This window comes from Gigantopelta aegis, chromosome 7 (assembly GCF_016097555.1).
Source record: "Gigantopelta aegis isolate Gae_Host chromosome 7, Gae_host_genome, whole genome shotgun sequence".
NCBI lineage: Eukaryota > Metazoa > Mollusca > Gastropoda > Neomphalida > Peltospiridae > Gigantopelta > Gigantopelta aegis.
Window position 1 is genome coordinate 21711035 of NC_054705.1, and position 19524 is coordinate 21730558.

At 38.5% G+C, this 19524-nt stretch overlaps 1 protein-coding gene across 1 annotated transcript; it reads left to right on the top strand.

Moving 5' to 3' along the window:
• Positions 1–2605: 2605 nt before the first annotated feature.
• Positions 2606–8115, top strand: LOC121377033 (glutathione S-transferase A-like). The gene is made up of 6 exons (XM_041504875.1): positions 2606–2882; positions 4403–4468; positions 5118–5198; positions 5607–5684; positions 6414–6482; positions 7672–8115. The coding sequence occupies exons 1-6, from the start codon at positions 2712–2714 to the stop codon at positions 7891–7893; spliced, it is 687 nt and encodes a 228-aa protein (XP_041360809.1). The 5' UTR covers positions 2606–2711; the 3' UTR covers positions 7894–8115.
• The last annotated feature ends 11409 nt before the right edge of the window (positions 8116–19524 follow it).

Below are 19524 nucleotides of genomic sequence, written 5' to 3' on the forward strand. Positions count from 1 at the left end.
GTTGGGATCAGTGGGATTAAGAATATATTGTAAAAACCCATTGTAAAAATATTTCCACTGAAAACCATCTTAAAAGACCACTGTATGTTATGTTCATAACAAGTTAAAAACCATTCGAGAAAAAAAAAAAAACGCATCAAAAACAAGAACAAAAACGAAAAAGCTCGAAAACAAACAACAAAAAGAGAAAAAAACCCGCCAAAAAACATCACCTTCGGGAGAATAAACAAACAATATAGTGGATATGTAAAGCGGATATCTATCCAGAAAATCCATTTAGAGGGTCTCATTGACATGAGGTGGAATGCCAAGGGAACGTTGGGGGAGGTTTGGAGGGTGATCGTAAACAAAAAAGAAAATTAATATATAATAAAATTATAACTATCGCAAAATTTATCCGATCCGTCTCTGTAAAATATAGAAGACAGTTTGGTAGATAAAAACAATACTGGGTAAAAGCACGCAGCGTGGGTCCCCTGCGCGTGCTGTAACCTCACCGTGGTGCAGGGTTGTAACATTCTCTTTGAGAATGGCCAATACAGCACAAATTGAAATTTTGAGTAAAAGTCAGTATCTATCTGTGATATTTTTATTTTTGCACAGTTCTTTACACTGTTTTTATTTAAATCTTATTTTTTTTTATATTGATGTTGATCATCATCTTATTTGTTTGCATTACCATAGTTTGACACCCAGTAGCCGATGTATTTTTCGTGCTGGGGTGTCGTTAAACATTCATTCATTCATTCATCCATTCATTTCAGCGTGGGTATTGCGCCCCCTAACCAGTGGACTGTTAGCACTCCCTGAGTCCCTTCCACCAGTGCATAATTTTGCGCCCAGGGCAACCGCCACGGTGACCCCCGCCCACGCTACGCCACTGAAAGCACGATCAATAATTATAATGTTCTTAATGAAGACAAATCTAGGTTTCAAAAATAGTCTGTAAAATTTCGTTAAAGGCATACTGTCACAGATTTAAGGACCTTATTTCTCTAAAAATGGATAATAAATAAAAATTGCATTAATTGTTGGAAACCAAATCTAGCTATAGCATCACCTTAACTGAACAATGATTGAGTGAAATCCATGTCATCCCTCTCGGCAATTTTAGTTTTTGAATTATGGACCATTGCCATAATTCATTTATTTTTACAAAATGTCATTAATAAATGCATTATGGTGGTTATGAAGATGGCTCAATAAAATACATTTAGGGACAAATCAAATTATATTTGTTCAGGTAATACTTTGTTAGTCCATTAAATAGGTCAATGGTCTGTGACAATATGCCTTTAACAAAGCGTTTAAATATTTGTTCCTTTTTTCTTTTTTTTTAACATGTTCAGTATGTCAGGTAAAATCACAAATCACTCCTCCAAACTTTGCTATGGTAATTTCTATAACAGCCATTATTTACAATGATCATGCAGATTTTTTCGCTACGTGTTTGTGTTCTATTTGTACACATGTAATGTTGTCGGTCTTCAAAACATTATACAATATTGCCGAATAATGATGACATTGCATACTTCACTAACCATATCTGACTATATTGCTTATATATATCTAGGTGCGACGCAAGATAATAATTGAGAGGGGGTTGCCAATTTACAACAGAGTGAGATTGAGATATAATTGTTTTCCGATTGCTCGTTTCGAACAAAGAAATTTGTCAAAGATGAAGATTCCCCAAAGGTATTCACAAACAACTGCAACTCCTGGGTAATGATATCGTTATAGTAAGAACTTACCAAAATAAATCTTATTATTTATAAACATATAGAATTACCTTTGGGGTTGCTTGTGGGAGTTTCCAGTCGTAGAACAGCACCCACTCATGAAATGTTCTCTTTATCCAGTTACAGGGTCGGGACGTAGCCTAGTGGTAAAGCGCTCACTTGATGTGCGGTCGGTTTTGGATCGATCCCCGTCGGTGGGCCCATTGGGTTATTTCTCGTTCCAGCCAATGCACGGCTGGTATACCATGTGCATATAAAAGATCCCTTGCTACTAATAGAGAACATGCAGCAGGTTTCCTCTCTAAGACTCTCTCTCTCTCTCTCTCTCTCTCTCTCTCTCTCTCTCTCTCTCTCTCTCTCTATATATATATATATATATCATGTCCAGGGCCGTAGCTAGGATTTTTTGTTGGGGGGGGGGGGGGGGGGGCAACTGAGTAGTTAATAGTCTAAAACTCCTTTACTTTAAGTTTCTATAATGCTTTCCGATTTTTTTCGGACGGGGGGGGGGGCTACGGCCCTGATGTCAAAATTATGACATGCAATAACCGATGGTTAATAAATCAATGTGCTCTAGTTGTGTCGTTAAACAAAACAAACTTGTATGCAGTTACAGTGTTCCACGTCTTGCCGCACCAGCAACCCTTTACACAATTGTGGACCCGCCTCTGGCACCCAGGTATCAATCTATCCTACTAAGCATGAGTGTTCAGATTCCGTTGTGCTCGATTCTAGATCTTTCGGTGACCTCTCATTCACCGATTGTCGAGGACATTCAGCTCATTGATAACCACGCATGACCATGCACAAATTTCGCGTCGAGCAGACGATATAAATAGAACACTGGGTACGATCTCTCCTTACAGTTCAGGACCTCTGGGTGGTAAATATACCTAATAATTCATCTCTCGCTCTCTCGCTCTGGTTGTTCGTGTACTGTGAGTGCGCAGAAGTTATTTGGGTACAGTGATGGCGGCTGAAAACATGTTTCTGTACTGGGGTTCCGGAAGCATCCCTTGCTGGAAGGCCATGTTGGCTCTAGAGGAAAAGGGGTTCGGGGGTTACAAGAACAAGCTGTGTTCGTTTCAGAAGAAGGAACACAAGAGTGAAGAGATATTGGCCTTGAATCCCCGAGGCCAGGTATGTATATAGCTGTTGGGTTACGTATTATGTTTTCTCTTTTGTTAACATTATTGTTTAATGTGGCCTCGGTGGCGTCATGGTTAGTCTATCGGTCTACAGGCTGGTAGGTACTGGGTTCGGATCCCAGTCGAGGCATGGAATTTTTAATCCAGAAACCGACTCCAAACCCTGAGTGAGTGTTCCGCAAGGCTCAGTGGGTAGGCGTAAACCACTTGCACCGACCAGTGATCCATAACTGGTTCAACAAAGGCCATGGTTTGTGCTATCCTGCCTGTGGGAAGCGCAAATAAAATATCCCTTGCTGCCTGTCGTAAAAGAGTAGCCTATGTGGGGACAGTGGGTTTCCTCTTAAAAAAAGTGTCAGAATGACCATATGTTTGATGTCCAATAGCCAATTATAAGATAAAAAAATCAATGTGCTCTAGTGGCGTCGTTAAATAAAACAAACGTTTTAACTTTCAATTGTTTTGCATTATATTTATTAAAGGGACAAACCTTTTTTTTTCATAATCTAAAAACGCACGTTCGTCTCAGAAATAATGGTTATTGAGACAAGTAGTCTATATTTAGACGGTATTTTCCCGTTTAAACATCACAGACTTTAGCTTTTCGATGTTATAACATTATCCAAACGTTTTGCAGGTGTGTAGATTAACTAAGATTACTGTCAATTTTCACGGGCTAAAAGTAGCGCCTGCACCTTTAAGTTGCATTGCATTACATTACATTACTTAAGGATTGTCTGCTATTTATTTTACGTTCATCGGGGTATAAGAAGAAAAAGAATCATCTGCAAACTGTAAATCGGCGAAGTTTTTAGATTTATTATTTTATTTATTTATTTATTTATTTTGTTTTTATTTATTTATTTATTTATTTTTAAAACCCAGATGAACGTAAAAGAAATAACACACAATTCCTATAACTAAATTTAAAACATACTTTCTAATAATAACGCAAAAAGTTCGTGTTTTATTTTGGTGTATTTTTTGTCTCTAAAATAATAACGATCACTAAAGCAAAATACCAATATAAAGTGACGCCATCAGACATGACGTTCTCTGACGACGTATTTGTTTACGTTCGTCGAGCAATAAACAAACTCACGTTGCTACGGCTGGACCAATGAGATGACATTATATTGTAATGCATATAATAGAGATTTATTTATATTACATTATATTACATTATTTTTACGCTACTTTACACTACGTTAGTCCCATTGTATTATATTAAATTACTTTACATTGTATTACACAACACTGCTTTCTATCGCGTTGGATTACATTGTATTACACTGTTACATTACATTACTTTGTTCCGTTCAATTACAATTTACATTACTCTGTTACGTTACGTTATGTTGTGTTATATTACACTTTGTACCTCTAGGACATCGAAAAACAAATGATATTTATCTTTTTACTAGTAGTGAAGACTGCGCCATTTGACCTCATTGTAACACAAACGAGATGCTAGTGCATGTAGTCTGTAATTATAATTATCATATCTTTCAGCTTCCAACGTTTAAGGATGGCAACATTGTGGTCAACGAATCGAATGCCATTATCGAATATCTGGAGGTAAAGTGTCTCCAGTTATCCTTCTGTCTGTCTGTCTGTTTCTCTCATTTTTGCACTCTTTCTTTCCTACTGTTTATAAATTTCGTTTTTCTTTCCATTATCGAATAGGCCTACCTGAAGACAAACTGTCTCCCTTTGTCAGCCTGTCTACTGCCTTTCTGTCTGTCTGTCTGTATACAAGCATGTCTGTCTCTCTGTATGTCTGTCTGTGTGTATGTATATATGTATGTGCATGCATACGTGGGTGTCTGTGTGTATCTCGCTTTGTCATTTTGCAAAACAATTTCTAGCTCTTTCTTACTCTCTTTTTCTTTCTCTATTGTGTATCCTACCCCCCCCCCCTCTCTCTGTGTGTGTGTGTGTCTGTCTCTCTCTCTCTCTCTCTCTCTCTCTCTCTCTCTCTCTCTCTCTCTTCATATTATCGCTATCTGTTTCTCTGTCTGTCTCTCACGGATGCACGCACACAACACAAAAGAACACACACGCACACACACACACACATACACACACACACACACACACACACACACACACACACACACACACACGTGTGTGCGTGCACTGACACACAGTCCGGTAAATATATTTGTTTGCCTATGTCAACATAATGCCTAGACATTATTCGTTTAATGTCTCTTTCCTCTTTTAGAGCGCATACCCAAACAATGGTGCGAAATTGCTCCCCGACGACAAAGCGGAAAGGGCCAAGGTTTACCAAGTGTTCCACGAGGTGAGTGTATCAAAAGGCACCAGTAGAGCACATTGCGCTATTGGATGTCAAAACATTTGGTAACTTTGAAATATAATTTTAGGAAACGCGCTATAGTTTCCCATTAGTAGCAAGTGATTTTTAATATGCACCATCCACCAGACAGAATAGCACATACTATAGCTTTTGATATACCATTAGTGGTGCACTGGCTAGAACGGGAAATTGCCCAATGGGCCCACCGACGGGGATCGATCCTAGACCGACTGTGTATCAAGCGAGCGCTTTACCATTGGGCTTAGGTTTGTATTACCACAGCGACCTTAATTTTATTACTTACTTACATACTTTACTTAATACATTAATTCATTCATTCGATCGTTTCTTCACTCGCATATTTATTTATTTATTTATTTATTTTGTCTTCAGCTGGCCAACCTTCATGACATATTTGTTGAGAAACTGATTCACTACAAGATGTTCACCCCCAAAGACAAAATCGACGAGGTAAGTAGGGAGGTGTAGATGCGTCAACGGTAGTAAATCACGTTCTTGAAGCTGTGGCAATTCGCTGGGTCGTTCTCTCACGTACATTAGGCTACAGGGTCGACCACCCAATATAGATATACACGTCCTAATAATGAGTGTTCTGTGACTGGTGTACCAAAGGGGTTTGTAACGATCTAGCTACATCAGAGAATATACATTAAAGATTGGTTTGATTGTTTGTTTTGGGGTGGGGGTTGGGAATTTGTTTTGGGTTTTGGGTTTTTGTTTTTTGGGGGGGGGGGGGGGGGGGGTTAGGTTATTGTGTGATTGTTTTTCCCCGTTTTTTGGTTTGTTTGTTGTTGTTTTTTCTTATTGTGTTTTAGCTTAAGCGAGCTGTTTTTATATTTTGCTTTCAAGTGTGATCAGAGTAGACTTAAAATGATAATGTTGTTAATATTTAAATGTCACACACACACACACACACACACACACACACACACACACACACACAACAAATCCATATTTGGGAACATTTAATATATTGGCCAGGTTGATATGTCTATGAAAGATTACCATAATACACGTTCGTATTCATATGTATACTGAAGGATCTCGTTTAGAAAGTTCTTGTCCCCATTCTGAACAGTTGCTTCTTTTCCTGACCATACTATTATAACGTGTCATTTCTTCCATTCAGCTGTTACAAATATATTTGTTCCCCCTTCAAAATTGTGTTTATTTTTCCAGAATTTACTCAAAGAAAAATATGAGGCTTGTAGAAAAGAAATGACCGTTTGGGATGAGAAGCTGAAAAAGGTAAGGTTAAATGTTTTTGGCATTTTCCTCACCACATTCACCCACATCACCGAGCGAAATTGAAAAATATAGAATAGTGTGACTAATATACTCTCAGCAATTTATGGTCTCCACGAGTACTCGGGCATGGGTCGAATCTAGCAAGACTGAGTCCGTTCGCAGGACTCTAGTACCCGTACAAGGTGCAGAAAAGAAAGAAATGTTTTATTTAACGACGCACTCAACACATTTTATTTACGGTTATATGGCGTCAGACATATGGTTAAGGACCACACAGATTTTGAGAGGAAACCCGCTGTCGCCACTACATGGGCTACTCTTCCGATTAGCAGCAAGGGATCTTTTATTTGCGCTTCCCACAGGCAGGATAGCACAAACCATGGCCTTTGTTGATCCAGTTATGGATCACTGGTCGGTGCAAGTGGTTTACACCTACCCACTGAGCCTTGCGGAGCACTCACTCAGGGTTTGCAGTCGGTATCTGGAACCCATTACCCACCAGCCTGTAGACCGATGGCCTGCCACGAAGCCACAATGATCAACTATAACACAATGGACAATGTAGGACAATCATTTAAGCAGTAGGTAATCAACGATATAAGTTACACAATAATTATATGATCATGCTCTAGTATTTCGTTTTAATCTGGCTGTCCGTCACAATACTGAACGTATCAACCGGTTTCTAAATGCAATACAATGGTATGATTTGGCATCCATGTTCAGCGCTGGAATTTAAAGGCATAATGCTATTTTACTTTGCTCCTTAATCTCATCGTCATCTAATGTAAGTGTCGGGTACTCGGGTCCGGGTCGAGTTTGACTCACGAGTACTCGAGTCCAATATTTTGGTCTCATGGAGGCCCTACTCAGCATAGGTTTTCTGAATGAATATTACCGCCATTACCTTGTGTCCAAATTTCGTCTCAATTATTGTAAAAAAAATTCAAATAGTCCGTATAAAACATTAGTTACCCACTCTTAAACGCGTATTTTTAGTGGATTTGAGAGAGGGGGAGACAGCACAAAGTGAGAGACCGAGAGAAAAAAAAGAGAGAAAACAGAGAGGGAATATATTTAGATAGACGGACAAAAAGACAGAGAGAGAGAGAGAGAGAGAGAGAGAGAGAGAAATATACACGGGCTACAATTATGTGTTCTAATACCATGATGTTCATTATTTGACCAGGGTGGCGCTAATGCGTTTATCGCCGGGACGTCCTTCACAATGGCGGACTGTACATTGTACCCATACCTCGCCATCGCCAAGAGACTCGGCTTAAAGATGGAGAAGTGGTCTGCACTTGATGCCTACTACAACAGACTCACAGACCGACCCAGTGTCAAGACCACGTGGCCACCACATTGGAAGGAAACCCCAGGGGACACAGCCGTCCTTGGAGACATCTAGTGACGTGGTGTCGAAGCGTAACAAGGGACGCAATCCATGATACTCGCTATATAATTATGTAAAGAACAAAACAATTATCTTGATCAATCATTGACATTAAAAAAAGAAGAAGACATTTTGAACTTCATCATTATATGTTATTGTCTATATGTTCAGTTTCGCTGAATTTCCATATATTGTCATTATATATTTTTTCACTATCATTAAAACATTTAAATAATTTTCCATTGTTAGAGTTTTGTTTCATAAAAGGTAGGCTTCGTCTATCTAGGTACGTGGTGTTGGTATTTGAAGGGACAATACTTTGCAGAAGCGGAGACTTGCTTGTAACAGATTTTGTTTATCTTTAAGTGATCAAAGGGTTGTTTCCTTAACATACAGAGAACACGTTTAAAACGGAAAACTTTTTATTGCTCATTTTCAAAAAGACTTAACCAAAGGGTAAATGTTGTCGTCTGCTATGGGTAGCATTGGCCCCACCACTTTGCTCCATTCAAGCTTGCTATTCTATGGTAAAGATTGATGCTAAAACTCGAATCTTATTTGGAGACGAGTGCATATACATATCAATAATTATTATGATGGGGGGAAAAAAGAAAGGGAACACCGAGTATATTGGAGCACATTTAATTCACCACTAGCATAGTGATGTCTGTGTATAATTCAAAGATGTCATATGGGATTGGAAAGTTAGTTTGTTTTGTTTAAAGGGACATTCCTGAGTTTGCTGCATTGTAAGATGTTTCCGACTAATAAAATATTTCTACGATAAAACTCACATTTAAAATATATTTTCTTGTTTAGACTATCAGTGTCTGTATATTCAATGTGTTTCTGGTCGTCTTAATATTTCTAAGAAGCTCAAACTAGATTTTGTCTTCAAATAATTTCGTGCGTACGAAAACATATTTTAGGAAATAAAATGAAATTTAACGCAGTACAAATGTTAGAACGATCAGAAACACGTTTAATATACAGCCACTAATATTTTATGCAGAAAAATATATTTGATATGAAATTACAATCGTTAAAAAAGTCTCTGTTAGTCGATAACATCTTTAAACATCTCTCTCTGCCTAATGCGGATTTCTGTGTAAACTGGCACGATTTCAAAGCCCCGACTGAACTGAACTGAACTGGACTGTATTTACTCTCAGGCACCGGCCTGGGGGGCGTCGTGGTTAGGCCATCGATCTACAGGCTGGTAGGTACTGGGTTCGGATCCCAGTCGAGGCATGTAATTTTTAATCCAGATACCGACTCCAAACCCTGAGTGAGTGCTCCGCAAGGCTCAATGGGTAGGTGTAAACCACTTGCACCGACCAGTGATCCATAACGGGTTCAACAAAGGCCATGGTTTGTGCTATCCTGCCTGTGGGAAGCGCAAATAAAAGATCCCTTGCTGCTAATCGGAAAGATTAGTCCATGTAGTGGCGACAGCGGGTTTCCTCTCAAAATATGTGTGGTCCTTAACCATATGTCTGACGCCATATAACCGTAAATAAGATGTGTTGAGTGCGTCGTTAAATAAAACATTTCTTTCTTTCTTTCTAATATATATACATGTAAACATATGAAGTAATATGAATGGATTTGACCGTTAGTTGGCAAAATTAAATAAACAGTAGTAATACAATGAAAACAACAGTCAGCTATTTAAAAAAAACCAAAAAAAACAAAAAAAAAACAAACAACAACAAACAAAACAAAACATTAAAACAACAACAACAACAACAACAACAAATATATATATAAGAAGATATCAGCCAGAGGACTTAAAAACATTCATAATTAGTTTGCAACATTGAGTTTTCTAAGAACACCGGCTTTTTTAGAATTAAATAATTTATGAAATTTATATATACTGGCTTTTGATCTACAGAATGTAGATATATAATGGTGCCTTTCATTTTCAAAGAATGTACCAGAGAACATATAGCGAAACTCGTCGCCAACATCATTATTATTACACAAGAGACATATTCGATCACATAATGGTATTTTTCTCCATCTGCCTGTTTCAATAGGATGGTTATGGTTTGAAGTCTAAACCACAACAGACCAGCTACCGTTAATCTAATATGAATAAAACTATTATCTAATCCGGATTCGGTCTACTCCGGATTTCCAATCGAAATTGCAGAACAAAGGAACGATTTATGTGGTCATTAACTCCTGAACAATGACGGTAATTGAATTAGCAAGTAGTCGGCAGTGACGCACGGTAAATCGGCCATACTGGAATTCTTTTCGTAATTCAAACTCGATATAAGGTGTACCCCGCAATAAATTATATTAAGAAAGAAAGAAATGTTTTACTTAACGACGCACTCAACACATTTTATTTACGGTTATATGGCGTCAGACATATGGTTAAGGACCACACAGATCTTGAGAGGAAACCCGCTGTCGCCACTACTCTTTCCGATTAACAGCAAGGGAGCTTTTATTTGCGCTTCCTACAGGCAGGATAGTATAAACCATGGCCTTTGTTGAACCAGTTATGGATCACTGGTCGGTGCAAGTGGTTTACACCTACCCCTTGAGCCTTGCGGAGCACTCACTCAGGGTTTGGAGTCGGTATCTGGATTAAAAATCCCATGCCTCGACTGGGATCTGAACCCAGTACCTACCAGCCTGTAGACCGATGGCATAACCACGACGCCTCCGAGGCCGGTAAAATTATATTTAGAATACATGCAAAAATAAATAAATAAATAAAACTTTGGTAAATCAATTGTCACTTGAGCGTTCATTTAGTCAGGTGTGACCTGCCTCGGTGGCGTCGTGATTAGGCCATCGGTCTACAGGTTGGTAGGTACTGAGTTCGGATCCCAGTCTAGGCATGGGATTTTTAATCCAGATACCGACTCCAAACCCTGCATGAGTGCTACGCAAGGCTCAATGGGTAGGTGTAAACCACTTGCACCGACCAGTGATCCATAACTGGTTCAACAAAGGCCATGGTTTGTGCTATCCTGCCTGTGGGAAGCGCAAATAAAAGATACCTTGCTGCCTGTCGTAAAAGAGTAGCCTATGTGGCAGAAGCGGGTTTCCTCTAAAAAAAAACAGTGCCAGAATGACCATATGTTTGACGTCCAATAGCCGAAGATAAGATAAAAAATAAATGTGCTCTAGTGGCGTCGTTAAATAAACAAACTTTACTTTAGTCAGGTGTTGTAATGACAGTACTTGGCGACGCTCTCATAGATCGCAAATCTGTGATCATGTCGGAAATGGAATTGCACACGAGCATGTAGTATCAACCGAAACTGGTACTGAAGACACTGGTCAGTATAGAAGGGTGTTATCATCATTATCCGAGAGCACAGACACGGCGGTTTCACCTTCAAAACTACCCCAAGTTGACAATATACGATCAGATCACGTGACGCCATACCTGTTGCATTATGTTAATTGCTATCAACCCAGAACAGAACTTTACAGAACTTCATTACACACAGGCCGTTGGGCAACGGCATATGGGGGAACATCAACACATAGGTTTTACATGACAAGATGGGGTTTACATGAGAGTATTAAATAATAAATACATAACCTGAAGGCGGTGCTGTATTTGCCGATTTACCGGCCTCGGTGGCGTCGTGGTTAGGCCATCGGTCAACAGGCTGGTAGGTACTGGGTTCGAATCCCAGTGGAGGCATGGGCTTTTTAATCCAGATACCGACTCCAAACCCTGAATGAGTGCCCCGCAAGGCTCAGTGGGTAGGTGTAAACCCCTTGCACCGACCAGTGATCCATAACTGGTTCAACAAAGGCCACGCAAATAAAAGATCCCTTGCTGCTAATCGGAAAGAGTAGCCCATGAAATGGCGACAGCGGATTTCCTCTCAAATCTGTGTGGTCCTTAACCATATGTCTGACGCCATAATTATAACTGTAAATAAAATGTGTTGAGTGCGTCGTTAAATAAAACATTTCTTTATTCTTTCTATTTGCCGATTTTAGCACAGGAACAACCCACAGTCATAATCCTTACCGTGACACCATTATATTAGCTGAGACATGTTTAGTTTGTTGTGTATACGATCATCTGCACTGCAATTAATAACTCTTGACAAAATATTTGGTCCGCTGTACCAGTTAATTCGTTTTATATAGTTCGTTCTATGCAGAACAATTAATAGGCCTGGTGAATATGTTGTTTTATTTACGTTGGCGTTTCTCGCTTACACTGTAGCCAAAACCGTAACTCTGGATGAAATCTCTCTATACCGTCACTCAGTATATATATATATTTTAAGCCACCCGGCTAACAAAAGGAACAAGTCAGGAATGGTAGAAAACATCAGTTCAGATTTATTTACTTCAGCAGATAAGCAGCCAAAATAACACAGCAACATCAACGTCATTATCCAGTAGATCCTGGCTGGTGTTCAAGTGAAGCTGAGCTACGAACTTAGTAGTGTAAAGTAGTGTAATAGGAATACAGGCACAATTATAATTTAGTTTCGTTTAAATACTTTAAACTGCTTGTAAACAGTGTCAATCTCCATTCCAAATGTCAGGCCTAAATAGTTAACTATTTTTCATAAAGGTAATCTTTCATTTATTTTTTATTATTATTTTAGATGTCATGACTTTAACGCCGAAGTGCGGCTTTTTATACTTTTCATATGACGTCTCATGACGTCATCTAACCAATCGCGTAATACGTAATTTGGCTTGACGATACTTCAGATCGGATCTATTTGATAAAACAAAAAAAATAATAAAAAGAGAAAAAAAAAAAAAAAGAGCTTAATAACCTTATAAATAACGTGGGGCAGGTTCTGCCCCCAACGGATCCATAATCTACTATTACACATCATTCATGGTGTGCACTTTACTGCCACAAAATCAAGTAAGTATTAGCTGTACAATTTATAGAACAAACATCGAATCGGCCGTTCGACTTGTTTCGAACATTTACGTTTATTGCTACTCGTGTTCTTAATTTTCATACAGTAAATACGAAGGGGTAAATTCTGCCCCAAACGGAATTAGTGGAGCGCACCAATACTTAATATTATACAACAATTCAGTTTACGATATAAGTCGATGTAAAAACATGCCCCATTATTTTGTGGTAATGTATCCAAAAGCCGTGCTATAAAAATAGACTACCAAGTCATATAAACATCACCAGTAAACTCGCACATCATATCAGAGTAATTCCGTACACGATATAAACAAATAGCTTTGTCATTTAACATCATTTTACAACATTTTAAAGTTAACAGATCAAATTAGTTTTAACACTTTTGTATTTTCGACCGCTGTGGCAACAACACCAGTGAAGTCAATATGGCGGACATCGATGAATTCGTCTGCGAACACACACATAAATAGGAATATTTTAAACTCCAAAACAACATTAATTAAGGGAAACAATATAAGTCTAGGCTATTTAGAGTACAGAGAAATCAATACCTACCAGAGTAACAAGTTCATCGAAATATCGTCTTATTAAGTAACATATACATTTTCAGCTAAAGTGTCAAAATCAGGTGTTTGCTATTAACGTGTTTATCACGTGATTTCGTACATTACTATAAATACTCATACTAATTAATTAACACACTAGTAGGGTCCATTACAACACCCCCTTGGTTCTAAGATTGTACCTCCGGTACATCTCAAATAAAATAACATTATTATTGTAACTGAAATAATTTAGTATACCGGTTGGTATTCCTAACACCAGGCGTGTTTACACCGACGTCATTGTATTATTACGTCATGGTATTCTTATAGTCGTCATCAGTTATTTATATCATCTTTCAGCTAGTTGTTTTGTTTTTCTCTACTAAATTTAATAGTTCCTTTTAAACAGTTTTTCCAAGCAATAAACATTCCTGAGACTAATATGTTTATTGATTATTATTTAACAATTATTTAAATATTCATTCTAGTGGATTACTCAAGAGAAGTAACAAAATAATGCTAATGTTATAATTAATTATACCAGCAAGGTATAAGTAACCAATTATTGTGCCCCAAACATAGCATGGCTCCTATCTATTAGAAATACAATTTAGAAATCTCCAAACAGAATCTTCGTCGAAAGTGGGCGTGTCTTGGATAGCACTGTATTTCGGTCTGCACAGGTGAACTGTTCTTAGACTGGTGACCACCTTAGCAGGATATGCCTATCTTCGTTTTAAAGGCATACAGCCACAGACCACTGACCTATTTAGTGGTCTAACAAAGTATTACCTAAACAAAATGATTTGATTTGTCCCTAAATGTACTTCAGTCAACCAACTTCATAACCTCCATACTCCATTTATTAACAACATATTGTAAAAATAATTGAATTATGGCAATGGTCCATAATGCAAAAACTAAAATTGCCGAGAGGGATGACATGGACTTCACTCAATCATGGTTCAGTTAAGGTGACGCGATAGCTAGATTTGGTTTCCAGCAATTAATGTAATTTGTATTTATTATCCATTTTTGAGAAATAAGGTCCTTAAATCCGTGACAGTATGCCTTTAATCCCAGCCCTCGTCTCGATCAATGCTGGTTCTGTATGATTTGTTCTGCGTACTGTCCCATGTTAACACTTCCACATGAGTGAATGCCATGATTTAAGCCTACTTCCGATTCTTCTAATAACTTCTAAACTCCTCTTGCTTGTACATCACGCAACGCTTCCTCGTCGATCCCAAAGATCGCATTAACCTGGCAAATTCTCGAAAATTAGAGTCAGTTATTTAACTAAACACCAGTAGGTCCTAGGTTGATCAGGCCGAAACCTCACTGGAAGTCAAAGCATCTTGGAACAACGTTCCCTCGACAACTCACATTAGTCATCTATATAATCCCTCAATTTTCTATTGTAGGTTCTACAAAACATCAGATACTATGAAGCTTCATGTGTACCTCATACACGCAATCGGGAGTTGACAAACGTTTAATCGAAGCTGCTTAATAAACGCCAAATTTCCCCACAGTTTGACTTCAGCATATAATGTGTCAACCTAAATGTACCACATCGAAATTAATGTCTTGTATCAAGTACAGATCTCCAAACCCAGAACTGGCCGTAGTAGACTAAAGCCACACATAAGTCACCTCTAGTTTGAACAGATAGATCAATGTTAACACGAAAGTTACACGCTCCTCTTCCTAGACATCTCGATGAAAAAAGTCGTTGTAGAGTGTGCATACAGTCACTCAAACTTGTAGATGTGTAGACACAATTACCTCCCCCCAAAAAAACCCAAAAGAAAAAGAAAAACAAAAAAAACAACACACAAAAAAACACAACAAAAAAACACATAAAAATAAAACTTGGCAAATGTAAACATTAGGTTGGTACAGGCATGTTTACTTATTCACATGACTTCAGCTGTCTGTTGATCCACACAGTAAGATTCTGAAGATGAGCCTCTATTCTGCTCTGAACTTTGATTGATACTCTTCTCTAGTTTTTCAAGGCGCTTCATCATTTTACCCAAAACATCATTTGGTGATGGATTTCTATTTTCCTCTTTGCTGAGACAATCCTTTGATGAGGCACACTTATACTTTAAACTGCTTGTAAACAGATCGGGGGAAAAAAAACCCCACCCAACAGCACCAAAGCAAGTAAGTTACTTCTTTTTTTCTTCTCTGAATCAAAGAGTATGAAAGGAAAACTGATAATTAATCAATAATAGTGAATAAGGGTGGGATAATTTCTTTTAATCTGAACTCCAAATTTAGTAACAGTGCTAGCCGGGACTCCCCGGGGAGTCCATAACAACAAGCATAAGAATACGATCAGGATTTATGTGCTATGACATAAGCATGACTATTACCTCAAATGTATTACAACCAACGCATAGCGGTTTTTTTTAAACAAAAACCTACACATTGAGGGACTACCCTTCAAATTAGCTAGATAGGTTAGTATAAATCCCCCCTCTCCCAGCATTTCATTATAATGCAGGTGTAGGGGGATGGGTGGCTTTTAAACAAGCCACTAGATCTATAGATTAGGGCCTTAAGTACAATAGGAACAACCTTATCACCAATAACAGCACTTGCACTTAACAACAACAGCTCTACATAGGGTGCATTGGCTTAATAATAACAATGTATCCGCACACAAATAAAATAAAATAATGGCCCAACACAGTACTTAATAAGGAGACGGGGAACAAGAAAACCGGCTCCAAATACACAATTGCTTGCACCCAGAGGGAGTTGAATAAAAGAATGCCGACCCTTGGCCCAAATATTTTGACGAACGGTGGATCATACGTGGCCGAATAAACAGTTTTTATTAAACAACCAATGGATACCACTCACACAGGTTGACGTGCATCCTTTAAACAAGAGAACCCATTCGGAAGTCGGTATATATGAGTTTAAAATCTCAATACAAGTCGCACTATGGTGGTGAAAGCATTGATATTTTTGTTCTGACATCCATATCCAACAACCCCTCCAAATAAAAAAATGTAGATGTGAAAACAAGTCCATTTATCGTATGTACTCCCTGTGTGAGCGAATTGTAGGAACATTTCTTTTAGTCCTTGGCCCAAATATTTGGTAAAAAAGTGGAAAAATATGTATTGTGGTCGAATTCTCCCAAAATTAGTTTTTGACTGAACGGTTGGCCATAAGCGGTCGAATAAACACAGTTTTTATTAAATAACGAATGGGTACCACTCACACAGGGTGCCAAGCAGCCTTTTGACATGAGAACCCATTCGGAAGTCAGTGTATATTAGGTTAAAACCTCAATGGAAGTCCGCTCTATAGTGATGAAAACATTGATATGTGCGTTTCGACATCCACATCCAACAACCACTCCAAATAAAAGATGTAGATGTGAACACAAGTGCATGTATCGTATGTACTCCCTGTGTGAGCGAATTGTAGGAACATTTCTTTTAGTCCTTGGCCCAAATATTGGGTGAAAAAGTGGAAAAATAAGTCTACGGACCGAATTCTCCCAAAATGTGTTTTTGACGAACTGTGGGCCATAAGTGGTCGAATAATCACAGTTTTTATAAAATAACGAATGGGTACCATTCACACAGGTTGCCATGCACCCTTTCAACATGAGACCCCGTTCGGAAGGTAGTATATATGAGGGTAAAATCTCAATACAACTCTGAACTATAGTGGTGAAAATATTGATATCTGTGTTCTGACATGGATATCCAAGAACCCCTCCAAATAAAATGTGTGGATGTGAACACAAATACATATATCGTATGTATTCCCTACGTGGGCGAATTCTAGGAACATTTCTTGTAGTCGTTGTCCCAAATATTTAGTGAAAAAGTGGGAAAATATGTCTTCGGGCCGAATTTTACCAAATTGTTTGTTTTTCGAACGGTGGACCATAAGTGGTCGAATAAGCAATTTTTATTAAATAACGAATGGGTAACACTCGCACAGGTAGCCATGCAGCCTTTTGACATGAGAACTCATTCGGAAGTCAGTGTATATGAGGTTAAAACCTGAATGCAAGTCCGCTCTATAGTGGTGAAAACATTGATATGTGCGTTTTGACATCCACATCCAAGAACCCCTCCAAATAAAAGATGTAGATGTGAACACAAGTGCATGTATCGTATGTACTCCCTGTGTGAGCGAATTGTAGGAACATTTCTTTTAGTCCTTGGCCCAAATATTTGGTGAATAAGTGGGAAAATGTGTCTAGGGGCGAATTCTCCGAAAATGAGTTTTTGACCGAACGGTGGGTCACAAGTGGTCGAATAAATGTAAACGTCCTAAATCTAGAACAATAATAAGACCATCAACGAGGACGGAACGGCCACAAGTGAGCGTCAATCTCCCTTCAACCCTCAACAAGTGAATGTTGACAGGAGATGGAGGCTCCCTCACGGGCGCTCATCCACGCAGATTCGAAATTCATCCGGATGCCGTAATTGCTACATGTAATAGAACACAAAACACCAATTGAAATAATAATATTTTGTACATAATTATCAAAACACAAAACATAACATATAATCAAAGTGTTCACTGTCGAATGTATTAAATAACAACTACAGTAAATTACAACCACCCCCAGCCCCAATTAACCTACCATTTACTCATACGGTTTTACCTACCGACCCAATCACGTTCCCAGCGGAAGAATCCGAACGCACGTCGCTAACTGCTTTTATTTGTCTCTCACTGCAGTGCAGCCGTCTCCCATTGGCTGGAGATCACTGCCCTCGCAATGCACGTGCGACCGTATAATGCACATAATGAAATGCATTGCAGCCAGTAAAAATAACCCAGACTTTCCACTAGTCTATTTCATTACAGACAATAATAGACGTTCCACTGGTCTGTTACATCGCCCCCCACCAAAATAAGGTGATCTCCTGACGCCTTTCAGAACACTAGGTGATCACATAACTCTTAGAACTAACGCTTATTAATGTGTCCAACATGATGTTTTTCATGTATTGTCTATATGAGTAGAGAATCCATAGCACACATAAACCAATCTTTATACATCAAGGATCGTGAAAGTCAATAAACCACTGTTCTTTTCCACGAATCTATACTCCAAGAATGCATCTCACGTCCACCATCAGCAAAGCACCATAGCAAGCAATGTCATCTCCCTCATGGCCATATAGCACATTTCAGATCAGGACGTATCTACCGTGTCCACCATCACAGTTATGAGCAATGCTGCCCATCAAGCAACGACATCACATCTATAGATTCCCTCATACATCAAAACGAACCCTGAAAAACTAGCTAAACATTAGTTCCATATATAAATATATAATAATTAATGCATTACACATACAACATTAAACTACCAATCATATCATGACAAATAATAAAACAAAACGGCACAAAACAACAAAACATACTCACGTGACAATGGACTTCCGCTGGGAACACTACCATCACACAATAGTGATGCCTAACAAACTACCCCATCCAAAATAAACTAATACGGCACCCCTATAATAAAATCATATATACTAGTCTGGACTTAATGTAAAGTAAGTTAACCATTTAAACGCACATGACAATATCACCAGTCAAATACTGTACATCTACTCCAAGATAATAAAATTATCCTATATGTACTCACTAAACTGTGTATTGCACGTGAAATAGATAACGATACACAACACCATCAACCCCAACAATCGACATTTTATGTACAGATTTTTCAAACTTGTCACACAAATAAACCAGAATTAATAAAAATAAATACAAATAAAGCATTCACTCATTCACACAACAATCGATTGGCGCCAATCTCATTTAAACTACATACAAACCATATAGCATATTAATGACATTAATGTGTGACATAATCTGCAAATCTGACTGGTGGCCTAATTATTCTCCCCACCCTAGTCATCGCCGGTGGGGTCGAGAAAACCCTCTTCTCACCACGATCGGTTTCTTCCCTTGAGCCAACTTCCGCACTAACGCCTACATACCCTGCAGGTGTTTCTACAGGTGTTTCTACAGAACCGCCCTCTGAAGTATTACTCAAAATAGGGGATGCAACGTGTTGAGTAGTTTCGCTATATACAATACTAGGCATTTCTACCACTTTCCGATGAGTACTCTCATCATCTGACAGATAAAACACCAGGTAAACGCACTTCATTATCAACCGTTACGGGTGAAGCA